The sequence below is a fragment of the Otolemur garnettii genome, unplaced genomic scaffold, assembly GCF_000181295.1.
Source record: "Otolemur garnettii isolate 467f Iridium unplaced genomic scaffold, OtoGar3 scaffold00024, whole genome shotgun sequence".
Lineage (NCBI taxonomy): Eukaryota > Metazoa > Chordata > Mammalia > Primates > Galagidae > Otolemur > Otolemur garnettii.
The window spans coordinates 1,946,197-1,966,760 of NW_003852419.1; the positions used below are offsets into that span (position 1 = coordinate 1,946,197).

Here is a 20,564-nt window from a genome sequence, read left to right on the forward strand (position 1 = left end):
CCTAAAATTATCTATTATTATGAGAAAATCGAGTTTTAAAGAGTTTCAACTGAATTTCTGATAGAGATGAAACAGGTGGGTCTCCATTTTGACAAGAAACCCCCACCCACATACAACACATGTGCACAGTGCCCAAAATATTACAAAGAGAAATCCCAAAACTATTTCAGTTCAAAAATAAAATAATCATCTGGGTAAAACTGAATAGAAATGCCAAGCATTAAGAGTGTTGATACCAGAGAGCCTCTGGGTTAAAGATTTAGAAGCAGAGTAGCGCCCATAGCTCTGCGGTAGGGCGCCAACCACATACACCCAGGCTGGCAGGTTCTAACCTGGCCCAGGCCAGCTAAACAGCAATGACAACTGCAACAAAAAAATAGCTGGACGTTGTGGTGGGTGCCTGTAGTCCCAGCTACTCAGGAGACTGAGGCAAGAGAATCAAATCACTTAAGCCCAAGAGTTTGAGGTTGCCATGAGCTGTGATAAAACAGCACTCTACCAAGGGCAACATAGTGAGACTCTATCTCAACAACAACGAAAAAAAAAAAGATTTAGAAACAGGAGTGGTAGCTGAAAAGTCAGTTCCTATGGAGTAAGACAGGGGATTTCACTGACCTCTTCCCTTGTAGAAAGAGACTGAAAAGAGGCTACTTCCAGAGCTGCATAGTAGGAAAAGTCAGGGTCTTAGGGAGCCTCTGAACCAGGCTGACTGCTAACTCTGTGCTACATCTGCGTTTTATATCCTCCATATCATTATCAAGTGGGAAACCCAAAATGCCACCATCTAATCTAATTCGTCTTACAGAGGTGAATGAATCTAGAGCAGCGGTTCTCAACCTGTGGGTTGTAACCCCTTTGGGGATTGAACGACCCTTTCATAGGGGTCGCCTAAATACATCCTGCATTATCAGATACTTACGTTATGATTCACAACAGTAACAAAATTACAGTTACGAGTAGCAATGAAAATAATTTTATGGTTAGGGGTCACCACAACATGAGGAACTGTATTAAAGGGTCACAGCATTAGGAAGGTTGAAAACCACTGATCTAGAGAGAAATAAATAAATAAAACAAAGGCTCCCAATCATACCCAGCAACCCCAAATTCAAAATACAGAAATACTCTTTCCACCATCTTTCCATGCTGCCATAAGGGTATACATGAATGTCCTGGCTGAGGCTCTTAAGAGCATCCACAATGCCAAAAAGAGAGGCAAATGCCAGGTTCCTATAAGACCATGCTCCAATCATTATCTGGTTTCTAACTGTGATAATAAAACGTGGTTACAATGGAAATACGAAGTCATCATTGATCACAGAGCTGAGAAAATTGCTGTGAACCTCACAGGCAGGCTAAATAAGTGTGAAATAATCAGCCCCAGATTTGATATGCAATTCGAAGATCTCAAAAAAAGGCAGAATAATCTGCTCCCATCCTACCAGTTTGGTTTCATTGTACTGACAACTTCAGCTGGTATCACAGACCATGAAGAAACAAGAAGAAAACACACAGGAGAGAAAGTCCTGGAATTCTTTTTCAAGGGATACAATATATACTTAAAAATAAAATGCCTCAATAGACTAAAAAAAAATAAAATAAAATAAATTTTATATTAAGAAAGACAATGGTTTTACTGTAATCCACAACATGCTGGAGTGTGAGAAGTGACTGTTAAATAAAACTTTGAATTATTATTTTTTTCTTTTTTTTGAGACAGAATCTCACTCTATCACTCTGGGTAGAGTGCTGAGCTCACAGTAACCTCAAATTCTTGGACTCAAGATCCTCCTGCCTTAGCCTCCTAAAAAAAAAATAAGTATCAGAACATAAATTCACTCTATATGAAGCTAATTTTATGGAGCAGTCTGACAAAGACTTTAAAATAACTATGTTAATATATTAAAGAGATAAATGAAGAAATAATTTCTATTTAAGAAAAGCAAGAGATTATTTTTAAAAAGTTATACTGAAATAGGAAGAATAGCTAATAATGATATTAGAAATATTGGAAGAGGACTATGGCATTTTAGAGGCATCAGTCCCCACCCTCCTCCGTTGCCAGCAAAATAATAAGTTTTTTTTCCTTCTCCTCAACCATTTGTCCTCGTTCTCAGGTGCCCTCATGGATAAGCGTTGGGCTTTTGTGAACAGGTTTTAGCATCCCTGGGTGGGATGATCAACACCCCAGTGAAATAGCACTCTTTGAGGAAGCAGGGAACAGCCCCAAGACAAGCTGTGGGTCTTCACTGAAAGGAACAACTTCTTTTTGAGGTAAGAAAGTACAGTTATGGCCCCAGCAAATACTAGAAAATGTTTTAGCTTCGAAGAACTCCCATCTCTTTCTCCCCAAGTTAGAATAGCTCCTTGCAACCTGAACTGAGTTGAGGAGAAGGAAAGGATTTGAGAAGTGTCCAGACTCCATGGCAATTTGTTTGTTTGGTAAGTTCCCCAGGGTACACCCTGAGATCCTTAACCCCACCCATTCAGGAGGTGTTCAGACCTTCCTGCTCTGTGGCAGGGCATTTTGTTTGGATCTGTTTGGGGTGAAGTCATGGGTTGAGTGGAATTAGGAAACCTGGTTTGGACTGAGCTCATCTGACGTTCCCAGGGAGGATGGGAACTGGACCACCATTTAGCGCCGTATAGCAGCGCATTTGAGGGTGGCATCTGTCTCCTTTGGATTCCTACTTGTTTGCTAGGCCCTGGCATTTTCCATTGGGGATTCTCTGAATTGTCTGTGTTTGCTTGTTTATAAAGTTTTCTTGCAACCTAAGGAGGTTCTATCTAAAAGTCCCTTGGAAAAATTTTGGCAGAATAATCAACTAATAGCTACTATAAACCTATATCTAAAGAAAATGGTTTTACTGTAATCCATGACATGTTGGAGAGTGAGAAGCAGCTATTAAATAAAACCTTAAATTATTATTATAATTATTATTAATATTATTTGAAACAGAGTTTTACTCTGCCACCCTGGGTAGAGTGCTGAGCTCATCCTCAAACTCTTGGACTCAAGAGATCCTCTTGCCTTAGCCTCCTAAGTAACTGGGACTACAGGTACCCACCACAACACCCATCAAGTTCTTTTCTGTTTTTAGTAGAGACAGGGTCTCAATCTTGCTAAGACTAGTCTCCAAGTCCTAAACTCCAAGCAATCTACCCACCTCAGCTTCCCAAAGTGCTAGGATTATAGGCGTGGATCCAGCTACCACGTCTGGCTAAACCTTGAATTATTTAACAAAAAAAAAGAAAGAAAATATTGGAAATAAAATATGCTTTCAAAATTAAAAAATCAGATAAGATGAATTCTAAGAATTAGTGACTTACAAGACAGTTTTCTGAGAAATTTATTCAAAATACATGGTACACAAAATGACAAAAATGTGCATGTGTGCATATATGTGATAGTATGAAAGACTCAATCAAATATTAGTCTGGCAGGAGTTAGAAAAAACAGGAATAGAATGATTATTAGAAAAAATGCTCAAAAAATGATATTTATAAATTTTGCACTACTGAAGAAAATCAAAGACCTCAAACAAATCCATACCTAAACATTGCAGAGTAAAACTGTCACTCCCCCACCAAAAAATTAAAGCTACAGGAGATTTAAGGAAAAATTAGACTATCTACAAAAGAACATTAATTATACCAAAAACAAGTTTCTCACTGGCAATCATAAAAGCACTGAAGGAAAATAACTGTCAACCAAAATCCTAGAGCCTGTTAAACCACATTCAAAAGTGGAGGTAAAAGAAAGACAATTTGAGATATAGAAATAGTAAGACTGCTTCCCAAAGACTCTCACTAAATGAAATTCTAAAGGATGTACTTGAGCACAATTACGTAAACCCACAGACATCTCAATGGGGTGTCTGCTAGACATCTCAAACTTAACATGACCCAAACTAAACTTCCAGTCTTCCTCCAAAACCTACTCTATCCATAGTCTTCCCCATCCTAATAAACGAATCTATCTCTTCTGTCAAATACCAAATCTAATCCGTCAACATATATTATCTGCTCTACCTTCAAATTACATCCAGATTCACATCACTTTTTACTCTCTACCACTTTCCAAGCCAACACCATCTCTTTCTGAAGTATAGTAGTATTTATAGCCTCCTAACTGGTCTTTCTGTTTCCACTAGTCTATTCCGAACACAGCAGAAAAATCCTTTTAAAAGGCCTAATCATGTTACTTTTTTGTTCGCAAACCCCTCAATGGTTCCCTAATTTACTCAGAGTCAAAGTCAAAGTCCTTAACACAGTATCCCAGATTGTCAAGCCCCCATTACCTCTATGATCTCATCTTCTACAATTCCTTCTCTTGCTCACATCACTCCAGTCATAAACAGTTTACCAAGGTTGAGTGCAGTGGCTCACGCCTGTAATCTTGTTACTCTGGGAGGCTGAGATAAGATGGATAGCTTGAGGTCAGGGGTTTGAGACCAGCCTGAGCAAGAGTGAGACCCTGACTCTACTAAAAACAGAAAAATTAGCTGGGTACTGTGGCGGGAGCTTATAGTCCCAGCTACTTGGGAGGCTAAGGCAAGAGGATCACTTAAGCCCAAGAATTTGAGGTTACTGTGAGCTATGATGATGCCACAGGACTCTACCCCAGGGCAACAGAGTGAGACTCTGTCTCAAAAATAAATAAATAAAATAAAATAAAATGTTTACCCAATGTTCTTTAAATACCCTAAATCCACGCCACTAAGGACTTTTGCATCTGACTTTCTCTGCCTTGAATATTTTTCCTTCAGGTATTTATATTGTGGTTATGCAACTTTTTCTGTTTTGTTTTGTTTTTTGAAACAGAATCTTAACTCTGTTGCCCTGGGGTTGAAAGCTCACAGCAGTTTCAAACTCTCTGGCTCAAGTCATCCTCATGCCTTAGCTTCCGGAGTAGCTGGGACTACAGTCACCCACCACAACACTCAGCTAGTTGTTTTTTTTTTTTTTTCTATTTTTAGTAGAGATGGAGGTCTTCCTCTTGCTCAAATTGGTCTCCATCTCCAGAGCTCAAGCAATCCATCTGTCTCCACCTTCCAGAATGCTACAATTATAGGCGTCACTGCACCCAGCCTACAACTGTTAACAGTACATTCAAATATTTCACACTAATTTTTTAAAATTAGATAACATAAGGGGGTAAGGAAGGGAAGGTCAAATAATTTCCCCAAGGTTATATGGCAAATAAGTGGCAAAGAAAGAATTAAATTCCAAATTGACACCAAAACCGTTGCTTAATAAAAAGGCATTATTTCAAGGTGCCTGCCCTAAATGCTCAGCTGCTCTATTAAGCAGCTACTAGTTGCTTTGCATTATGCTATGCCCTCAAAACAGAGCAGCAAAACAAAAATTCCAAAGGATGCATAATTCAGAAAGCATTTTCAAGTGGCTTTGGAATATACTCTCAGAGAATGTTGTTTTAAGAAGTATTTTCCTAATCATATTCTATTCAGGTTACCTTTCAGACTGATTTTAATCCCTAAACATCTACCACTAGGGTAGAGGTTTAAATAGTTCTAAATGGATTAAATAACATGCATGGAAAACTAGCTGGAAAATTAAAATATCCTTTAGAAAATTCACTCACTGGATAACCCATTTGTGACTGACTTGAAGTGAACTATGTCTCATTCATTTTGGATGCACTCCAACTCCCTGGGGGAACCAGAGAAGTTTACTACTGTTAATAAATTGGTTTTTTACACTAACTGAATGATTCATGGGATCTTAAAGAAATATTTCAACTACAAACACAAAACAATTTCACATTTAAATATGAAGCACATTTAAAGCAAATATATTAAGTAAAATTCCCAGAAAAGTGTCAAGACCTAATTGCCAGGAAACTAATCATGTATAATCTCAACTGAGTAAAGGGCAGCCTCTGCCAATATCTTTATTTACCAAATAATAATTTACTTACCAAGCTGTTATCACTAAGGGCTTTTAGCTCAGAAAGGAAGAAAATCCTTTCCTTTCCCCAAAACAGACTTTCATTTTGTTAGGTTTAACAATAACTTCAAAAGAAAATTTATTTAAAAAAGTAACTATGCTGAGAAAAATATTAATTAAAAACAAAGCTATTCATTTGTTGATTCTCAATAAATTTTTCCTTTATCTCAGTTCCTTCTTTCCCTTTCTTTGTTTTTCACTTGCCAGCCATTTAAAGAATCTAAATAATACCAAGAAAAAAATGAATTTGTTCTTAAGAAAAAACCTGAATTTGTCCCCAACCTTGATACAAAGTAAATGATGTGCATTTATTCAAGATCTTCAGTCATCACCATCATTATCTGAATGAAACAGTAATAAACAATAATTTCAACAATAATAAATTCTTAGGTTGGCTATTCAGGATAATGTACTTTCAAATTCCTAAAACACTACACAACACATACCAGAGTAAATGATATACAGGCAACGAAGGGGGGGAAAAATTAGTACTGGTCTAAAACACAAATACCTTCCATACAGATGAACTGAAAAACATGTATCTATCTACTATTTTTTTTAAATATCAAATAATAATCTAAAGAAAAATTCAGAAACTGTAAGAGTAATAGAGCGAACTAACTTTTGAAAAAAGTTCTGATCTTGGTGATCACATTTATTGGAAATGTTGGAGAAAAATTTAAATGACATTTAGCTTATGGCGTTGAGAGGTACAAATCAGCTCACTTCAGGAGTGGAAGAATCCTTGGTCATTTCTTAATATAGAAATGTACGTGGGTTTCTCTTTTGAATGTCTTGCACATTTAAAGTGGCAATTGGACAAAGTCTCCTTGATGATAAATTCCTTGTATAAGACAACTCTCAATGGAGGGGCAACCAGGTCAATGCCATCTCCTTGGACAAAAAGCACTGGAATACTCCATTTTGTTCATTTATAACCCTTCATATGTTTCTTCACCGATTTCTATAGTAGTCACAGTTTCTTCCCCATCTCCCAGTATCATATTTAAATGCTGATTATAAGCATGTAATCTGCCCCAAAGCTCTCGGCCATTTCTCATGTTCACATAAATTTGCTCATCCAGGCTGAGCCTGGTAAGATCCAGGGGCTCCTCTACAGTGTTGGTAGTCTGTTGCTGGGGCACGTCGTCCACCATGCTTCAAACCTTGCTATTTACATATTTTTAAAAGTGAGGAAGCTTTTCACAAAAGTAGATGGTAAAATAATCTTATAATTACTTTAGAACAATCTCTAAAATTCTACCATATTAATGTTGTTATGAGGAATTCCATTTTTCCCACCCGCCAAAATCTGAAGATTTGCAAAGAAAAGGTTTTAGCTACTACATTAAAAAGCAATAAAGACTACCAATGTTAAAAACTGGGCAGGGGTGACAGTTGGGGGGACACCCTTCTGCTTGGAGCACCATACCCTTTAGATTTATAAGAGGAAAATTATCTACAACGCAAAAAGAGATATTTGCTTTCAAAAGCTATGTGCTTTAAATATTCCATGAAATAATGTAAAATCATCTACTAATGGCACTGATCAAACTGATCTAAGGTTGTAAGTATGGGTAGGGAAAGTGTCAGGAGAATAAAGATAGCTTAGAGAGGGAACAGCATACTTTCTGTTCTTTCTGGGAACAGAAACTTTATCTTCATTTATTTTATGTATTCATGAAGTTTCTCATTTTCTCACCCAATCCCCACCCCACTTCTATGCAACTCTTACCATACACACACATGCTGAGTACTATGCTCCATACATATTAATGTTTGTACAATTACCAAGATATATTTTATTTTTATATCCATGTGGTTGGAGACTCTGGGAAAACAAAAAAATTTCCAGGGAGCACAAAATCCAAACTCCTTATCCTAGCTTACAAAGCCCTACATATTAGGACAATCACATTCAACTTCACCTTATATCACTCTGTTCTTTAATATGCTAAGGAGTTTTGCACTAGTTGTTCTCATTGTTTGAAAAGCTCTTTTCCAGAAAGCTGTGGCTTCTTTAAACTAAAACTCCAGTGGTAGTTCACTCCTGTAATCCCAGCACTCTGGGAGGCCAAGGAGGGAGGATCACTTAAGGCTGGGAAATTGAGTCCAACCTGGGCAACATATTAAGATCCCATCTTTTAAAAAATATGCTAGAAAAATTAGCCAAGCATAGAGGCATGTATCTGTAGTTCCAGCTACTTGGGAGGCAGAGGCAGGATTGCTTCACCCAAGGAATTTGAGGTTACAATGAGCTATGACCACACCATTGCACATCAGCCTGGGTAACAGAGTACAACTGTCTCTAAAGAATAAAAAAATTAAAATGAAATAAGAAATGAAATGAAATAAATCTCCATGTATCAAGGACGTACTGTCTCCTGTCCATTTCTCTATTCCAAGCACCTAGAATAGGGCCTGCACCTCAATAAATATTTCTTGAATAAACAAATGACATAATTTACCAACTCCACTGAATGTGCCATTCTAATAGGCCAGGTTGACAAAGAAAAAGGGTGCAGTAATTAGAAGTATAAACAAAAGTGTTTTCTGATGGCAAGAGGTGCCACCTTTACAGTTAGCAAGGGATTCAGCTCTTTGGCTTCCTGAAACAGGTATAAATGGCTTTAGTACACTTCCAAGGTCACAGCATTCAAAGATACTTCCTACTGAAATCCTCAAGTAGCTTATCAAAGCTAAGTGCATTAACTTAAATGCTGCCCAAGAGACAATTTTTTTTCCAAGATTCAAAAACAAAACCAAGTATAGGGTTCAAAACCAAAAATAGTTCAGGATCATGTAACATGTTATTTAACTAAGGTTTTTATACTTGTGAACAGGGGGGAGAAACTATGTTTTATACGACCATGTTTCTGAGAGTTTTGTGAGGGGGTCTGGTTGTTTGTTTGAGATAGGGTCTCGCTCTGTTACCTGAACAAGAGTACAGTGTTGTCATTACAATTCACTGTAGCCTCAAACTCCTATGCTCAAGAGATCCTCCTGCATCAGCCTCCTGAGTAGCTATTTCTTTCTGCTGTGTGTGTGTGGATGGTAAGTGTGTGCACATGCATGCGTGTACAAGGTCAGGGTCTCATCTCATTGTGTTGCTCAGGCTGATCTCAAACTCCTGACCTCAAGCAATCCTCCTGCTTTGGCCTCCAAAGTGCTACGATTACAGGTGTAAGCCACTGTGCTCCATCTCATTCATTCTTTTTCTTTCTTTTTTTCTGAAATAGGGTCTCATTCTGTTACCCAGGCTACCGGATTGCAGTGGCCTAATCATACCTCCTACAGCTTCAAACTCCTGGGCTAACAGGATTCTCCTGCCTTCGCCTCCTGAGAAGATGAGACTACAGGTGTATGCCACCACAACCAGCTAAGTGATTTTGACAATAGATATACATTTAATCCAAAGTCATAACCTTCCTCTTGTCCCTTAAGGATCATGAGGAGGCCTCTTTCAGGCCTATGGCTTCAATTATTTCTTGTTTGGCTGACTTTCAATCAGAGTGACCAACTGTTCCTATTTGCCTAGGACTGAGGAGTTTCCCAGAATGCTGGACTTCACTGCCAAAAAACCTGATAGGAGTCCCAGGTCACTCTATCTCCAACACTGAACCCTCTCCTAGTCTCCTCAGCTGTATTTCCAACTATGTGCTATCCTACTAGGTAGCCTCTATCACCACCTTAAACTCAACATGTCTAAAGCATTATCCTCCTCCCATCAGGCCCTTCTTCTTACCTGGCTTTTGTTGCTACTGGCATTCAGTACTTTTCCCCTCACCCAGGATGCAGCTGGATAAACAGACCTTGTCTTGATCTTTAATTTTGCCTTATAAATCATCTAATTTACTTAACTAATCCCCAAAATTAAAACATTAGGCTAGAAAGTCCTCTAAGAACAAGGTATGTGTTTTACCAGTATTTTTATGCTCTATGGCACCTACCTATCACAATTCCTTTTTATATAGCTATAATAAATAAATTTTTGTTGAACCACTAATTTCTGAAACACTATGAAGTTCCATAAAAAGGTGTGGATTCCGGCTCAGCATCTGTGGCTCAAGTGGCTAAGGTGCCAGCCACATACACCTAAGGTGGTGGGTTCAAATCCAGCCCAGGCCCACCAAACAACAATGATGGCTGCAACCAAAAAATAGCCAGGCACTGTGGCAGGCACCTGTAATCCCAGCTACTTGGGAGGCAGAGGCAGGAGACTCGCTTGAGCCCAGGAGTTGGAGGTTGCTGTGAGCTGTGAGCTGTGAGGCCATAGCATTCTACCCAGGATGACAGCTTAAGCATTCTACTCAGGATGACAGCTTAAGGCTCTGTCTCCAAAAAAAAAAAAAAGTGTGGATTCCAAAGCTGACTCTATTACCAACTTGTTGTGTTGCCATGGACAAATCACTTATTTCTAGGTGCTTAAGAATAAAATTGTTACAAAATGCTTTGACACTTCAATGAGTTACTGTTACACATAGAGAAGACAATGACCCTAAAATATATAAGTACCCAAAACTCCTGAAGTGAATGTCTCTGGCAGCTCATTGTGGCCCTGCATATGCTTTAGTCCCTTGTTCAGGTCTCTGCATGCCTGACTTAGTTCTACAGAGTTCAATATGTCCTATTCAGACTCTAGTAACTGTCTTCAGGTTCACAGTAACTCTGGCCTACCACATCATACCCTTAAGAGTCAAGGAGGGCTCATCCAACATAGCATCTAGTGCACAGTAGATATTCAAGGAATCATGTGTTGAATGACCAAATAAGAACCAACTAATGCTGGTGCCAGCTGCTGCACGTTACCTGTGCTTTCGGGTAAACACAAAATTAAAAAACCAGCTGTAGAAAAGAAGTGCTAGAACCTAAAAGCTTCTCACTGGTGAGGTCACTGTGCCTATAAAAAGCACAATACCTTAATCTACAATACTGACTCATCAATGAACCTTCTGACTACTCCCCAGCAAGGAAAGAATACTTTATAAGGAAGTGATTTCAAAACTCCAAAGTACTAGGTGTTTGTGATAATGAAGGAACTGAGAGGTAAAAAACGGAACCATGCAAGGCTCCCAAGAACAATACAGCAAACCTTAGTTGTTTGTTTTGGTTTCTCATCACTCAATCCAGGGGTCAGCAAGGAAAAGGGAAAGGTTCCTAAGTGAAGCAGTCCTTGGTTCTTTGTGCCAGCAACATGAGATCACCAGCAACAGCCACGGGGAATTCCAAAAATCCTGCTTTTGTTAGTGAATGTTTCTCCACTAAAAGAGAAGACAGCCTCTTTGTCTGAAGGCTCTTGTTTTATTTGACTATCATGTCAAATTAATACAAAATAGAGTGTCTTTAGCCTCTGAGTATATCATAAAATTGCAAATTTCTCGCAAGGGATTCAAAGTTCATAATAAACAATTCCCTAACACTAAATGTTATTAATCTACAAAATACTCCTCTAAGTTCACCAGTTCTAAAGGAAGTTCATTAAAAATGTATCTAACTTCACTCAATCTTTCATAAGAGAAATCCCCAGGTTTTCTCAGTTAGAGACTAGAAAACAGTACTGTTACAGTGAGTAAAAATTTTTAAAATTAAAAGCAAAATTTTTTAATTACAAATAAATCATAGCTGACAGGAAAGAGTTAGGGAGTTCTATTGTTTTCATAGGCTAAGTGCTATGGCCTGAGCCCCTATAAAAAGTAACAGAAATGAACAGAACATAGCTGGTGTTCAGACCTTTGGGTTGTCTTGAACAGATCACTCAAGCAAATTATTGTTCCATAAACAGATTAGTCCGATTTCTATCCACAGAGCTATCTCACTCAGAGTGGGTAAGTATTCTAAGATAAGCATAAAACCCACAGACTAAAATCAAATTACACATGCTGTATACCCAACTAATTGGTCATTAGACTATTTTGTACCAATATATCAGATTCCCAGTCTACAAAGTAGCTTTCCCACGGCTTTATCCACCTATGTACAGAAACACAGAGCTATTTTTTTTGTTGATTTCTGATTATTATAGTTATATTACTATTGTTAATTGAAAAACGTTACCTTCATTTCCTCAAAGTCTTTCAATATGGCTATTTTTCCTAACTTAGAGATTTTTCCAATCTCCAATTATTTCATAAGCTAAATTCTCCACTCCATTCATTCTTTGGCCGAGTATTATGTTTATTATTTCAAGGTTCATGTTTATTATTTCAATTAAACTAAACACTAACAGATGTGTGCAGGAAGGTTGTGTGCCTGTGCGTGCACATTTTAAAAAGGGAACATAACCCTGAAGCATGGAGAAACTTTAAGCCTGAAAAATGATTTGCCCCAGTGAGATCCAGTGAGAAAGCTACATATCAACAGCAGCCATCTTAACCTCCTTCACCACCATCAAATACTCTGGAGGCTTACAGCAGGCTACAACATCAGGGGGCTATTTTGAGGCCTCAGCTACAGACACAGGCAATAATAACAATGACCAAATCTGAATTGAATTACCAATCAGAGGACCACGGGGCAAGATGGGTGGATTTAAACAAGAGGTTAGAAGGATATACCAGATGATTGGTTCTCTTAACATTTAATACAACCATTCTCTGAGATCAAGGAGAAAAATTAATTTAAAAACTCTAAAATTTTACTTAAAAGGCTAGGACAGAGGTTACTCAATGAGGAACAAGTGTCCTTTGCTATTGTGTCTAAATGACAAAGCATTGTGAGGACTTTTAAAAAGAGTACTGAAATTTCCAGAAAGAAGATAATATCTGACTTAACAATAGGAGTAGGCTTAAAAATAAAAATAAAAACTCAGGTCACTAACAAGTCAAAGCCAAAGATGCAAAGACTTAGAATTTAAACATCAAGACATTCTAGTTTTCCCAAATTCCTTTAATCTACTATAGGAATGGGAAATTAAAATGATTTTTCTCTCTATAAAGCATTAAAATAGCTCCCCAGGATGGCTCTTCACTTAGGTGTTCTTTATTTAATAATTCACAAAACACTCAAGTGAGTGAAAAGTATCTTAATTAGTCACATTGCAAATAAAATGTGAATAAAGTTTAGACAAGATTATATGTTCTTTCATTCATAATTCAATGACTTTTCTCCAAATTCTACATTTGAAGAAAATGTAGAATGTATTTACAGTCTCCATTTATTTTTGCCCCACTACATATTCTGTAGAGACTTGGTCTTTCATTCTCCAGAACAATAGAGAAAATTATCTTTTTACTATTTACTGAAATTATTTTATGAGACAACTGAATCACTCCAACTGTTCACAAAAATTTTTCCGTTGCATTTGAATTGTAGTAGCTATCATTAACTGATAAAAGCTAAAAAACATATTCATATTTAAATTACTTCAGTATACCATAATTGTTGACATCCATTTGTTAGCACTAGTATTTTATGTATGACAAAAACTACTAAATGTCAACAGTTTATTTTTTCAGGTCAGTGATGTGAAAATAATTGTAAATACTGCAACAAATATTTATAAATTAAGTAATGTTTCAAGCATACAATAAGCAGAACAATTCAAGTATATGAAAAGACAACATTAAATACTCATAAATCTTCCTTCTAGATTTAGAATTAGAATCAAAAATTTCATCCCCTTAGAGTTAAACTCATAATTTATGGTTGGATAAATCAAAGTTAGATTCCGCAACTTAACACCTTAGTTTAGGATTCTGTTAATTTTCATTCAAAGAATGACTGCAAATACCAAAGTCATACAGAGTAAGTAAGCAAACATAAACTTCACCAGAAACTTGAATTTAGAGTTATGACTTTAATGCACTTAACTACTCCAATCAATAGCTTAGGCAGGTAATTATGTTTTTTAAACAGACTATGACTATTTCTTCAAATTCTAAATAGAAAGCACTATATAAGAAAATCAGATGGTAGAAAATTAATTCAACATACTGTCTGTGCATGTGTTATGTTGCAAGTGTTGCTTTCAAAAGATTCCCAGAAAAAAGAATAGTGACTCTCATCCCTACTTATTCTTAGATGATTGTTTAATAGTGAAGTCAGTTTGTATTTGAAGACATTTTGAATAATCCTATTAAAAACCAATTCAAACAATGTGGTTCATGTTTAACTCTTCGGTTATTTATCCATTAATCTCTTTAAGTGCTTCCTTCCTTAACACAGCTGTAGTTCAAGGGATGGCCAGCAGTTGGCCTCCATTTCTGTGGATTTTCATGAACACCCAGATTTCTTTTTGCAAAGTTTTCAAATGTTGTATGACTAAACAACTTTTTTTATAATTTAAGAGCTTATAAAAAGCTTTCAAAAGCAGTCCAAAAGAAACAAATTTTCTTTTAAAAATAAAAACCAAACAAAAGAAAGCCACACACACTGTAAAGATGTTCTCTGCAAAACATTCTGTTCAGCAGATTTGAAATGTCTCCAAGGGATCAAGAACCACTTGGTTTGGAAGCAACCGTTGAGAACACATAACAGGTTAGGTAAAAAGCCAGCTAGTGACATCCATGAACAAATTTCTAGAGTAGACTAGGAGTGGCTGAGATACCAGGTACTGGGCCTTTCCCAGTCTCCCCATTCCATTTACTTGGAATACCATTCAACCAACTGTTCAAAAGTCTCAGTTCTTAGTCCTCTGTTCTTTTGTCCTTTTATTCTCCCCACTAAAGATTGCAGTGCTACTAACCATGATGTTTGTGGAGACAACTCACAAGTCTACATCTCTGTGTCTGTTATATCACTCAAACTAATTCCCTATCTCCAACAGCTGACTTAAATATTTCCACCAGGATACGCCATCATTATCTCATACTCAACAAATATAAAACAAATTTATCTTTATCAAACCTACTCTCTTTTTCAGTTTCCTTGGCTTTGTTAACATCAAACCCATTTTTCTGGTGACTAGGACTTAAAACTACAGGAGCAACCATGAACTCCCTGGTAACCTCTACCGTTCACATTTAGTTGGTTCCTGAGGCAGACTGCGTGCTTCAGCGGTGACCACCACATTATCTCCCATCCACAAACAGAAGTACAATATGATCTTGCCACTTTGCCCTCAAAGGTGGATTGAATCCAGGCTAGTCTAAAGACTCACTTATAACCAAAGGAACATGACTGATGCAATCCCATGAGATTTCAAAGACGAGGTCAGAAAATACCCTTCAGACTGGTGGTTCTCTTGGAATACTCCCTCTGAGGGAAGCTGGCTGCCACATAAGAACTTCAACTACCTCAAGACTGTCGGGCTATGTGAGAGGCCACATGTAGTCCCGAGGAGGCCCAGTCTTCTAGCTATCCCCATTAGGGTGCCATAAATGGGAGCAAAGCTGTCCTAGATGCCCTGTGACCAGTTCGTCTGCCAGTTGAAGGTCACCAATCAAACTCAATAAATACTCTGAGGAGAAGAATCAATCAGCTGAACCCTGCCCTAATTCTTAACACACAAAATCATGAAACATAATTAAGTGTGTTCACAGCTTTCCTTCTAGGCATTCAATATGTCATGCATGAAGCTGTTAGTACATGGGGCCAAATGTTAACTGAAACACATCTTTGTCTCCATTCCCCGAGCCATCATCACAGAGGAAGCCTTCATTATCTCACAGCTAGCCTATTATGACTGACCTCTGGCTATCCTCACTATAGTCTCTCATTATAATCTATCTAACCTAAAAGTTCTAACCAAAACTTTTATCCCACCATCCCCAAAACCAACATCAATCTCATCATGTTTTTAAACTTACAGGAAATTATAAATGCAAAAGAGTTTTCATAAATATCTTTAATTTGACCCATACAACAAAGCAAGAGATCTGTCAATACAGTAAATATTCCTATCATCGTTCTAGAGATGAGGAAACCAAAGGCTAAGGGGTTAATTTTGGTACAATCTTACTGTGAATAGATGGGATAGATAGATACACACAGAACTAAGAGCTTCAGTCATAGATTACTGCTATTCCTCTATTCTATGATGCATCCTATGATCTATTCTCTTCAAAACCAGTCACTGTCTCTCTCCATCCTAAATACAGCAAATCTTTCTTTAAGGCACTCCATAATTTGGCCTCCATCTAGCCACTCATCTGGTATTTCCTACTAAGCCCAATCACCAGCACCATCACCACTATTTCTTCACCTAACAATAAGCCATGCTGATTCTAGCCCCAAACATTTACCCACAATGTTTCTTTCTTTCTCTTCCAATCTACTTAAACCTTGTTTGTGAATTAGCACAAATTCCATCCCCTCCATGAGCGCCTTACCACCTCTCCCTTTTGCTTTCATACTCTGTTGTGCCTTTAAGATTTGTAAATTTCACCTACTATTTTGACAGTTTTATCTTGCTCCAGTGCATTGGTCTTACCTTGCAGGGAGACATTCAGTCAACACACACCCAAACATACAGTGCTGCTGAGTGCTTACAGACAGTGTCCATTTTAGCTAGTCAGTGTTCACGACATACCTTTTGTTAATTATTTTGAATTTCACCTCTGCTTATTTCCCAAAATAAACCAAAGCTCTTTAATAACAGGAACTTTGTCTTATAAAAAAGTATTATTTCTTCCAAAGCAAGCATAGAACTAAGTCCACATCTAATATTCAATATGTATTTGTTAACTAATATGAAGAAAATGATTATGTGCTATGTTGTAAGAAAAAGATATTTACAAGTCATGCCTCCTCTAGAAACAAAGAGTTGAAAAGATAAAATATTTTCACTATCAGCAGTTTAATGTCAGGGACTTTCTTTAAAAGTATCATTTAAAGACATTTTGTGCAGCCCGTAACTGCCAAAATGTTTTATAAGTGTTTTTACCAGGAGTGTGAAAAAAAGTTTCAAAAATATTCAAGGAGATGTCTTGAAAGCTCAAAATAAAATGTTTGCTGAGGCTACAAGGCTGGCAGAATTCTGCTTCATTTCAAAAAGTTTCCAGGCAATGGAAATGTTTTCCTGGAAAATACTACCTTTTATTTAGAGAACACTTGCCATGAACACTTAGTCATTAAATAATTTAAGGTTTCCTCACAAGCTCTTTGAAGGAAATCTATTATATGAATGAATGAAAATATCAGTAACTATAATGTCAAAAATAAATGTTTGATGAAATATGTGAAATCTAAGTATTTTCCCAAGAGGAGGAAAGAAAAAAACCTCATACTTCTTGATCTACTAATAGGTCTGTTAAATTTCTCTATAAGATAAAATTATGAAGAAAAAGAAAATCCATAAGTGTTTCTCTGAAATACATACAAATAAAAAAAAAAAACTACAGGGCTAATTTTATTCAGAATGCCAAGTAATTTTCAAATAGACAAAATGTGCACTTCATCCAATGAAAAGAAATAGTAATTTCAAAGTTATTTTTAGCAAAAATCTTTTTTTTGAGTTTGCTTCAAATCACTTTTCAATAAGAGAGCAACTCTGTTTGGACATTTTACTCAATCATCTGGCTGCAGTAAATCATACAATGAAACCTAAGAAACAATTTCTGCCAAGATTTTTGTAGTCAACCAAGTCTTACCCCTTCAAACATCAAAAGACACAACTAAATTCTACTCCAAGAACGTGATTTGTCTGTTTAGTCTTTTAAAAACATATACAAAAGGATATTTGTTTTACCTGTTTAGTATTTCAGTGAGTTTCACAAAACCAGTATAAGCCAGTTCAAATGCTCCTCTGTGCCTGGACTGTAAAAGGTGCTGTTTAAAGTAATCTCCTATTTCTTTTACCTGAAAAAAAATCAAAAACAACCATTGAATTTGTTTACATTTATTAATATGTATATATTAGTAATATCATTTAGAACCCAGGTATAGACATTCAACACTTACCATGTGACAGGTAGTGTTTTAAGCATTTTCATAACATCTCATTTAATCTTCACATAATTCAGTGAAATAACTACTATTATTAACCCTACTTCCCAATGGGGAAATTGAAGCCCAGAAAGATTAAAAAGCTTATACAAGGTCACATAGCAGGACAGCAATGGAGCCAGAATATGCTCCCATGTGACCCAGGCAGTCTGGCTCAAGGTCGGTCATTTTTACCTGATGCATGAAAAGCTTCTCCCTCTTCACAAACCTCAGTGTGTCCTTTGTTAGCTCACTCATTCCACCCCAACAGCAAACTACACAAATCAACAACATTCACATACATAGGTGTAGGTGAAATACTTGCCTTCTTTTCCTTCATTCTAATTTTTTTTCTTTTTTATTGTGGTAAAACATATATAACATAAAATTTATTGTTTCAATCATTTTTAAGTGTACAGTTGAGTGGCATTAAGTACATTCACATTGTTGGACCATCACCATCATGTATTTACAAAGCTTTTTCATCTGCCTAAACTAAAACTATACCCATTAAATAACTTCCACACATAAAGGTTAATGACAATTCAAGATTTAGCATGAAGGGCCTCCTGAAAAACTAACAGGCTTCACTTTGAGTCAGAACCATGGAATTTGCCAGAATGCCACCAATCACTTTCTTACATATTCTTTCTCCACACGAGAGACAAATAACAAAACATGACCATTAGGGAGTTTTTTACATATTTTTTAAAGATGGGAGCTTCACTATGTTTCCCAGGCTGGAGTGCAGTGGCAATTCACAGGCACAATCCTATGCACTATGGTCTCCAAATCCTGGGCTCAAGCGATCCTCCCACCTCAGCTGGGTCTATAGGCACATACTACCATAGCCAGCTGGACTATTTATTTTAAAGAAAACTGACAGTTTATTGTTGATTAAAGTTTTGAATAGAAATAATGGACAGGCGCATGGGGCTTTTACACCGTTAGATTTGGTGGTTACTGGATTTAGAAAATCCAGGTTTTATATAAAACTCAGGAGCAAAGCTGAATCAGCTCTCTCTTAATCCAGGTCACCTCAGCAGATCACATTATGATGAAAGGCAAGCTGTCCCCAAATATCTCAGATATGCTTACCTAGAACCACCTTCCACCTCAGCATGGAGATTAGATTAGTGTTCTACCCACATTACAGATGATAAATGGTAGGAAGAGTAGTTAAACATGTGACCAGAGGCAAGTGTCTCCATTTCCTCTTTTAGAAATTGGGAATAATAAAGGTACTCAGCACACAGGCTGTTGTATTAAAATGAGTTAATAAATTAAAAAGTTCAGAACAGACCCATAACCCATAATTCAAACCAATTCAATATGAGCTCTGTCTAGGGTTCTAAATATACAAAACTGAAGATATAATCCATACTCTATAACTGATTATACAGACAGAATGAGTGATATATTTAGAGAAATCAGAATCACATATGAGACCAACAAAGAACCCAAAAAGTAGTATACAACAGATTTTCTTTTGCCTCAAGCTATCCCCCTGGGTAGAGTGCTGTGGCAGCACAGCTCACAGCAACCTCCAACTCCTGGGCTCAAGCGAGTCTCCTGCCTCCGTCTCCCAAGTAGCTGGGACCACAGGCACTCACCACAACGCCTGGCTATTTTTTGGTTGCAGCCATCATTGTTGTTTGGCAGGTCCAGATTGGATTAGATTCGAACCCGCCACCTTAGGTATATGTGGCTGGCGCCTTAGTCACAGGTGCTGAGCCCAGATTTTCTTTTAAAATTCTAACTCTCAAATATCCCAAGAGTGACAGGTCATGTTCTTCAGCTCAAGTTCTCCTGATCTGATAAATCTCATTTTAATATCTTTCAAATGCCACATATACTAGTTGTCAAAAGCCACAGCCAGGATAAGCCTTATTTTACCTTCAATATGCTAATTTCAGAGTCTATCTGGAACATAATTATCAAGGTTCAAATTGGAATTCAACCTCCCAAAAAGATCTAAAGCTCAATAATCCTACTAAATAAGGAGCAGAAGAAGCACCAGTTAGCTAACTTGAAATGGCCAATATCTCTGCTATAGAGAAATAAAAGATTTCTAAGATGTTTCAAGCTACAGAAAATAAAAACAGAAAGGCATAGAGGGGCGGCGCCTGTGGCTCAATGGGAAGGGCAGCAGCCCCATATACCAAGGGTGGCAGGTTCAAACCTGGCCCCAGCCAAACTGCAACAAAAAATAGCCGGGCACTGTGGCAGGTGCCTATAGTCCCAGCTACTCCGGGAGGCTGAGGCAAGAGAATCACCTAAGCCCAAGAGTTGGAGGTTGCTGTGAGCTGTGACACCATAGCACTCTACTGAGGGCGATGAAGTGAGACTCTGTCTCTAAAAAAAGAAAAAAAAGAAAGGCACAGAGGCACAGATGAGGTCTATCTTCCTTAATTTTTTCTAAAATGTTATAGATATTAAAACGTACTTACGGAAAACATAAACATTACTCACAAAGTGCCTCTCTGTGGACAACAGTTCATAATCTACTCCTTAGGAAAAGATTAGATTTTCATTGCTTCCTTTATCCTAATTTCTTTCAAAGGACCCTAAACTCAAGCATATAATAAAATCAAAGACTCCAGAAGTGTGCCTAGTGGGTAGTCTTCTCATGGGCAGACTCTAGGGTAATCCTGGCCTCAGAAAAGTGAATAATATTCTTAGGACAAAAGTGAGATATAGATAGTTTTTCTTCATTTCTTTTTTTTTTTTTT

At 37.3% G+C, this 20,564-nt stretch overlaps 1 protein-coding gene and 1 pseudogene across 3 annotated transcripts in view; both read right to left on the reverse strand.

Moving 5' to 3' along the window:
- Positions 1-20,564, reverse strand: part of THADA (THADA, armadillo repeat containing) — a 331,550-nt gene that overhangs the window by 259,786 nt on the left and 51,200 nt on the right. For all 3 annotated transcript variants that reach the window (XM_023512128.1, XM_023512127.1, XM_023512129.1), the window contains one exon: positions 17,597-17,706. In XM_023512128.1, the coding sequence (XP_023367896.1) occupies positions 17,597-17,706 (110 nt within the window). The remainder of the gene's footprint in view (positions 1-17,596; positions 17,707-20,564) is intronic.
- On the reverse strand, positions 6,698-7,127 carry LOC105886783 (annotated as a pseudogene).